The sequence below is a fragment of the Vigna umbellata genome, chromosome 1 (genome assembly GCF_029865625.1).
Source record: "Vigna umbellata cultivar VRB3 chromosome 1, Vumbellata_1.0, whole genome shotgun sequence".
In the NCBI taxonomy this organism is placed as follows: Eukaryota; Viridiplantae; Streptophyta; class Magnoliopsida; order Fabales; family Fabaceae; genus Vigna; species Vigna umbellata.
In genome coordinates this window covers 60,642,534-60,651,636 of record NC_142165.1, presented here as the reverse complement: position 1 = coordinate 60,651,636, position 9,103 = coordinate 60,642,534, and the positions used below count along the sequence as shown (strand labels likewise).

The 9,103-nt window shown below is 29.6% G+C and overlaps 1 protein-coding gene across 1 annotated transcript; it reads left to right on the top strand.

The window, feature by feature from the left end:
• The first annotated feature begins 5,979 nt into the window (after positions 1-5,979).
• LOC124822762 (uncharacterized) lies at positions 5,980-8,862 on the top strand. The gene is made up of 3 exons (XM_047294812.2): positions 5,980-6,177; positions 8,129-8,309; positions 8,451-8,862. The coding sequence occupies exons 2-3, from the start codon at positions 8,139-8,141 to the stop codon at positions 8,520-8,522; spliced, it is 243 nt and encodes an 80-aa protein (XP_047150768.1). The 5' UTR covers positions 5,980-6,177; positions 8,129-8,138; the 3' UTR covers positions 8,523-8,862.
• The last annotated feature ends 241 nt before the right edge of the window (positions 8,863-9,103 follow it).

Sequence of the window (9,103 nt, the reverse complement as noted above, 5' to 3'; positions counted from 1 at the left end):
AGTTCTTTTACTCTTTTTTTTCTTCAAAATTTATCATTTATGTACCGAAATTTTTAATTTGATAATTCTTTTTAAGTTATTTTTAAATTTTTAAATATAACTATTTGGCTACTGAGAAAAAAAAATATTATCATTTTTTTCTATGATAATAAAATTATAATTATAAAAATATAAATATTTTTTTATAATTATATTATTAATAATTTTTATTATTCTATAAATAATTAATCATTATAAATAGTTCATTTAGTTTGAAAAAAAATTGAAAAAATAGTTACTTAAAAGAAGTTGTTTAAAAGTAAAATTGATAAATAAATATTTTAATTTCAAAACAATTACTTACTAAAAGATAAAATTGATAAACTAATATGTGTGTTTATTTTATTTTTTATATAATTAAATTAATTAAATTATAAGTATAAAAATGATAATTTTAATGACTATTTGATTGTGAATATTCTGAAAAAAAAAATGTTAATGTTAATGATAAAGTTTTAAATGTTAATGACTATATTCTTCAAATATATTTGATCGTGAATAATGAAATATTAGTATTTAAATTGAATTGAACAATATATGATTGATGATAATGTGATGAGTTTGAATTAAGGTAGAATATATATGTATGAGATAGTGTGATGATTTAAAGTTGTATGGAATGTGATGACCTTGTTTGAGATTATGAAAATGAACAGTGTATGGTTTTGAAATAAAAAGATGGGTGTGTAGCTTGTTAGAATTAAGATGTTAGTCACAATCTACTATTCTATGTGTGTAAGTGGCTAATAAGGTTGTGGTATGAGCCATATTCTACTATGATATTAGAATTATTGTATGAATGTTGTGAATATAGGGGCTTCTAAAGAGGGAGTATTGCATTAATATGATGTTAGATGGTGTATTGAGCGAGATTTTTTGTAAAGATGAACTCTATTAGTATTAGACTCATGTAGAGATGATATTTAGTGTTGAGAGGGGAGCATTAGACTCCAAACATATTTAGTTTTTTATGATGAGTGGTTGATAATGAATAGAAAATGTTATAATCATTCTTGCACAACATAATTGGTAAACAAATGTTTAAAACATTAATTATGTTTGTGTTAGATGTATTAGTCATGAGTAAATGATGAAATAGGCCTAAACATGTCAAGAATATATATTTCTGGTGGTATTTATCGATTACATAAGTAATATAATTTATTAAGAGAAGCCATAAATCATAGAAAGCAAAAATAGGGCAAAAGTATATGTTATAATCGATTACATAAGTAGCATAATCGATTAAAACAGAAAGTTAGGCATAATCTATTATGCAAATAGTCTAATATGTTAGACAATGAAAAAGTAAGCATAACAAAGCATAGTGTGATTCTAAATCGATTACATAAGTAACATAATCGATTAAAATAGAAACAATGATCTAATTCATTATGCTAACAACCTAATATGTTAGGTTAGTTTATAGAAGCAATATAAAGCATAAGTGTCATTTTAATTGATTATATAAGTGACATAATCGATTAAAACAGAAAGAAAAACATAATCGATTATGATATTAATTTAATCGATTAAACTGCGACAGAATCTGATTTTCTATATAAATCATATTAGTGACCTGACTCATTAACATTTTTAATTGGCAATATATTGACATTTTCTCTGAGTTTGAGTATAGACATATTCAATAAGATTTCTTAGAGGTTTGAAGCTACATTTGTGAAGAAGAAAACAAGAAATCCATCAAGACTCAAAGGAGCTTACTTGTGCTGACATATCTACACTATTTGAGTGTAATATCTTTAGGTTCTTACACATTGTGTTTGATTTGATACCTGTGTTGGGTAGGCCAGGTTTGAGAGTGAGTGTATTCCTCTCTTGTATTGGTTGTATTAGATTTGAGTGTGGTGATGATATCAATTGAGAGTATCATTGTATTCTTGAACTCAAATATTGATTAGTGGCTTATCCTAACTAAAGCTGTTGAGAGAAGACTGGATGTAGGCTTCTTATAAGAGCTGAGCTAGTATAAATCTTTATGTGCTTTAGTATTTCTTTTATATTTATTTACTTATTGATTCAAACACATTTGACTAATGATTTCAAGATTAAAAATTCTTTAAAGATTTAAAAAACTTTTAAAAAACTTTTAAAATTCTTTCAATCAGTATACTACTTTAACCCTATCTACTTTCTAATAAAACGACTCAGGGTTACTTTAACCCTATCTACTTTCTTGAATACTACTTGGCAATACTGAATTGACTTGAAAAGTAGTATTAATTTGATAGCTTCAACCACAACATATCAAGTCTCCATTAGAAAATCATTCCCATTTCCCTATTAATTCCAAATGTTTTTATTCTTGTAAAATGTACCATTTTAACAAAATTCCTACCATAGACATTCACGTTCAAACTCAAACTCTTAGCTTACTCTTATCTCTTTCTAGTTGCTCTGGAACAATTAGGAGATTCTCTAGAAGAAATACGGAGTTTTGCTTTTGGTAGCAACATGCTATGGGGTGGTGGTCCCGCTTATGGGGTCAAATCCATACGTTCTAAGAATCAATATTGGAATCTCATCGATCTCATAAGTATTATACCAAATCCCATCAATCGAATCGCTTTTTCGAGAAATACAAGACATCTAAGTCATCCAAGTAAAGCAATCTATTCCTTGATAAGAAAAATAAAAAACGTGAATGGTGATTGGATTGGTTACACCAAAACCACTGTACCCCAATACTTCTAACAACCCAATATGAGATTTCACATGTGTTTTCTTCCACCTATGTCAATGCCAAAATATACCCTAGTGAGACTATTATACCCTAGATCCACTATTAACTTGAACAATCCTTCTCGATCCAAGACAACAGGCCTAACACCACTGGTCAAGTTAAACATGACGAGCATTACAAAACATTGGGAGATCAAAATTCTATATTCACAAATTAATATCTATATACCTGACTTTCTGTGTTTGCATCAAACCCTACCGGAAGAATCATATAACCCTGTCTTATACTAAGAAAAGAAGACATGGGTTCACGAAACCATTCATCACAGTATACATTGCGTCTTCATAAAGCAATAAGTAACATTGACATAAATCATACAAAGAGTCACAATAAGAATATCAATCACCAAGCACATAATAATGTTAAGCTTCCCTTACCTTATATTGTCATAACTTAAGTTTATAAATATATATTATAAATACATTGATTAAACGAATCTAACAATACACACTAGACAACTATAACAAAAAAATTTATACGAAAGAGTATAAGAAAAACCATTAGACGAGTCTAGAATAGACATTAAACGAGCCTCTCCATACATTAATTGGATTAGTAGAATAAAACACATTAGATGAGACATTCCATACAATGATTAGACGAGTCTAAACATACACTAATTATACGAGTATAACAAAACATATTAAACAAGTTTAATAGTATACATTAGATGAGTTTGTTCATATAATCACTAAACAAGTAAAGAAAAACATTAGATGATTCATTTCACACATTGATTATGCGAGTCTAGAAATACTCATTAGATGATTTTGTCCATACACTAATTAAACAAGTTTGGCAAAAAGTACTAGACGAGTCTGTCCATACACTCATAATACAAGTATGACAATATACAAATTATACGAGTCAATTAATACACATTAAACGAGTTTGTTCATTCGCTAATTAAACAAGTTTTGCAATATATATTAAATGAGTTTGCACATACATTAATTAGATGACTATGTTCATACATTAATTAAACGATTATAACAACAAACACTAGATGAGTAATATACACGGATTAGACAAGTTTAATAATATATATTAGATAAGTTTGTCTATACACATATTATACAAGTTGTCCACTTATTGATTAAATGAATCTTGTAATACACATTACACAAGTATGAACATGCACTAATTAAACGAGTATATCAATACACGTTATACAAGTGTGTTTGTGTACTGATTAAAAAAGTCTAACAATATATATTAGGTAAGTTTGTCGATGTATTGAATATATGAGTCTAACAATACACATAAGACTAGTATTTTCATACATTGATTAGAATAATTTAGCCAATAATTACACGAGATTGTCCATACAATAATTAGATAAGTATAAGAAAAAATATTAGACAAGTTATTTGATGCGTTGGTCAGACGGATATAACAAAAATTATTAGACAAGTTTGGAAATACATTGATTAGATGAGCAAAGGAAACAAATTAAATGGGTTTGTCAATGTATTGATTAAACAATTATAACAATACACATTAATCTAATCATTCATATACTCATAGACAACTCTAGCAATATATATTAGATAAGTCTTTCTACACACAAATTAGAGACAAGTTTATTAATACATATCAAACGATGAATCTTGCAATACACAATAGACAAGTCATTTCATATATTGATTAGACGGGTACTATAAAAAAACATTACATAAGTTTAACAATACACATTAGATGAGTTTGTCCATATACTGATCAGATAAGTATAACAAAATATATTAGACGAATCATTTTATACATCGATTAGATGAGTCTAAAAATATACATTAGACGAGTATGTTTATATATTGATCAGACGAGTCTTGCAACACATTAGACGAGTTTGTCCATACACTAATTAGACCAATATAAGAATATACGTTAGATGAATCTACTAGTACATATTATATGACTCTATCCATTCTATGATTATATGAGTCTTGTAATATATATTACACAAGTTTATCATATAATAATTAGACAAGTCTAACAGTTCATACTAGACAAGTGTCCATATACTCATTAGACAAGTCTAACCACACATATTAAACAAATTTTTTAATGCATTAATTATATAAGTCTAATAATACACATTATATACTTATTTGTATTTTGAGTTAACTCTACATATTTTTGTATATCTTTTATACTTTTAAATAATCTAATGTATTTTTGCACATGTTTTATCTTTTATATTTTTACAAAGTCTACTATTTATATTAGTATAAACATATTAACTTTTTAAATATATAAATTATTGTTAAGGTTGATTTTATTTAAAACTTAATTATAAACTTAAAAATATTTATTACTATTTTCTTAATCTCTATTTTTTTTTAAAAAAACACACAAACTAACAGCTATCCTCGCATAAACATGGATTTAAAACTAGTTATCATAAAATAATAATAATAATAATAATATAACACGTGCATATGTTTGCTGTAGGACAGTATGAAAAAATCTCTTATGCTTCGATTTCAATACACAGAACAATTTATTTACAGTAATGAAGTTCATGCGCTTCAACATTTGTATTTGTGTTGTTTTTTAATTGAAGGCTATCTCTTAGTTTTTGGTTTAGGAGATTTTGTAATTACTTATTTTAATAAGTAACGAAACTGTCTCAATTTAATAAAAATAAAATTATCTTATTAAAAATAACATTTGTGTCAAATTGTATAAGGGTAGAGATACCTTTCAAATATGGATATGTAAGTGTCCAATAATTTTTCTGGAAAGATTTTATAACAAAAGTATACATTTTACAAATTTTCTCCTCTCAATAAAATATATTAGCACTTAAGTATTTAATTTTCGACTTTCCCCGTTCTCCTCCACTTTCTCCTCTTTAATTTCTTCCTTCAACCACGTGCTTTAACATGAATTTTCTAGTTAACCATATTTTAATCCACATTATTTTTTTCTAATACTTACATTATTAAAATGAGTCGTTTTAATTAAAATGATTTTCACTTTAAATAACAAAAAATTATAAATGGAATTTATTAATTAAATGAAAAATACCAAGATTCACAGAAAAATAGTTAATGACGAAATAAGTGTTTGAAAAAATACGTTATAAAATATTCTAATAATATTTATGAGAAAAGTCTTTTACTAGTATTGTGGGTAGATTTAGCAATTGTGAGTGTAGGAAGCAATAGGCAATAGCGAATAACAAGAGGAGTGAGAAAACCACTAAAACCCTAATTACCCAAAGCAGTAGTATGCAGTGAGATCGGAGGGAGAACCGAAAGGTGAATGTGGCTGAGAAAGACACCACAGGTCTGTTCGAGGGATAGGAAAAGCAACACCAACACCCAAAACGGAAAGAAAGAGAACCATTGAACCACGGAATTGTTAACCAGGTGCGTTCTGCATAAATCTTTAGCTAGGAACAAACAAATCCAGTGTCGGTCTTTTTTTTCTTTTTGCTAGTGTCCAACAGAACTCGCTGAATCGACTCTAAACTCATGAGCGATTTTGTCGTACTGAAAAACGATTCTACGTGCAAAATTGATTAGGTTCGAGGGTGTGGGAATGTAAACTCGTGATGAATCGCGATTTACATAACCCTGATTCAGGAGAAAGAGATAGAGAGGAAGTCCGGTTTTGAAAAACATTGATTTTAGAGCAGGACCAACACAGAGAAAATTAGAAGCGTGGAACAGAAATACAAGGTCAAGAAGTTGGTATTTTGGTACAGAGTTTAGAAGCATACACGATTAAAGGTCGTTTTTAAAAATGCATAGATTAAATACTATCCAGAAACAGAACAAGCATCTTCTTGTTATAATGCAGAAAATGACTTAGATTCTTACTGAATGCTTCCTTATTTTCATATTTGAATTCTACTACATATTCCGTACATATATAGATTTGTTGATCATGTTACTTTATTTTCCTCCCAGTCAAATCCATACTGAATATCGATAACACAGACTCGGTTCAAAGAGATAGGTGAATCAACATGATGATAATACATGGTCTAATAGAAAAATGATATTGTTAAAGTTCCTATTAAAGAACTAAAGTTTGTAGTGGCTATGTACAAACATTATTCAAAGTCCCAGTTTGCACGCACCCAGCCAACATAGTCTCATTATCTTCATCATTTTAGAGCATTGTATTCAAATCAGTTTTGGCTTCCTCCAAAACCCCAACTTGTCAATTCTTTTGACCTTTAAGGCCTTCAGTTAGTGAAAAAAATGTGTGATCATGTGGACAGAATCGACAAATTAAAGTTCTCAGATCTACAGAATGCCCTACCTTTCAAGGACGCGTCAAATTAATTTATCACATGGTTGGGTTTTACCACCACTTCCAGCATGAGCCTAACATACTAAAGGGAATTAATATATTATGAGTATATATTCATAAAGGGTATTAACGCCCCCAATACTCGATGGTCCCCACCAACGGCTGAAAAGAATTCACGTAAAGCTTCTCAACTCAACACAGTGGTCTAGTCCTTGGTATCAACAAATTCACTCCATTTCTTCCGATGCTAATGTATTAGTACAGGTGTACCTCATTCTTCTTCTGCCGATACTCTACCTAAGTATGTATGGCCAATCTCTCAGGTGTGAATAGTTCCTTTATTTGCTATAATGTATAATAGTTAGTTCTGGACCTTTTGAACAACAACAAAAAATGAGAGTTAAATTTGACATAAAAATGAAGTAGAAATTAGGTTGAGTAGGATCTAATGTAACAATACTAATAAGGTGAGAGCTAAGGGCGAAGTGTGTTTATGAGCAGGGGATTTGGTACGGTGTTGTTTGGAAATTTGAAATGCAAATCTCAACAGCAAATTGCCCTTGCATTGCCTTTTGCATTAGTTATTTGTTACTTATTTGCAATTTGGAAGAGAAAAGAGTACACATACACAAATAAATGAAAAACACTAAAGTGGGTCAACCATTATTTAAAATTATTTCTCCTCTCATGTTAATTTCATCTTCTCTCATCCTCCCCTATCTTCTCAACCAAACATGCTGAGGAGAATTTAGAGGTCTATGGTTTGTTACTTTGTTTATTAACATGATTCGCAAAAGAACATCATGATGCTCCGCGTTCGTGTCTTATGCTTTGTAATAATAGCATTAAGCACAAGGCACTACTGCAGTATTTTAAGTTGTTTTGGTGATCAAAATGACCAACTGCATTAGATTGTTGTGTTGACCGTTCATTTATAACTGTTCTTCATGTGTAATTTATTTTTAATAAACAAAGTTTTCAATTATGGGTTCTTATTACATGTTGATTTATCTGTATCAATTGAGAAGGAAATTTACATTTTCCTGGATATATGTGAAGTTGAAGGATAATGGGTCGGAAAGCTGGTACGCTTTTTATCAACCCCAAGAGATTTGGTTCACTTCATAAGCCTTGCATGAAGGAAATGGCAATGTTGCTCAATTGTATGGCTGCAAACCACAGCGACATGGAAGCCTGTGCTCGTCAGAAGGAGCTATTAAATGCCTGTATGGATTCTCAGGTAACATGAACATAGTTTGATTAAAACTAGCATCTTTTGTTGCCATCTAACTTTTTCAGGTTTACACTTTTAGTTGCTTTTACCTTTTAACATTAAAATTAAGTAGTGCGAAAAAAAATCACTTCAATTTTGTTTTTTCAGAGTAAAAAGAACAGAAAGTCTTGGGGAAGTATCAATTATCAACTGCAGAGGTTTAACAGAGGAAGGAAGTAATTCCAGGTTTTCGGATATGTATTGTTTTTACCATTCAGGATTGATATTTGGAAAGCTTGGGGTGTGTTATGCACTGCTTTGGTTGTCAACCTAAGCTAACCAACTGTATTCTCTCTTGAAGTATCTTGATGATGAAACTTCTACTTTTTGGTTTTTTAAACCATTCAACTAAGTTGAAAGAGATGGCGGAATAATGTTGAAGAATACCAGTGTAATTTATTACCTGTATCAACTAAAGTTTCAGTATGCTGCATATCATTTATGACACCACCACACAATGTGATATTGGCACTGCCTGTTAAAAAAATATTTTATAATTGATGAACATGAAGGTTGTTTATGTTGCATTGTTTTTCGGTGATGGAGTGTTGATGGCTGTTGATCAATATAAGTAGTTTTGGAACATTGGCGATACATTCTCTAATAATCCAATGATGATGGTGGTGTGCGTATGCTGGTCCTTAATGCTTACCTGCTGCTTTATTCAAACGTATTTAGGAAGATTGGAATATTTTAACCGGATTAGTATTATTAGCTTTAGAGGATGATATGCATCAACAACACAGAATGAGCTTCCTATT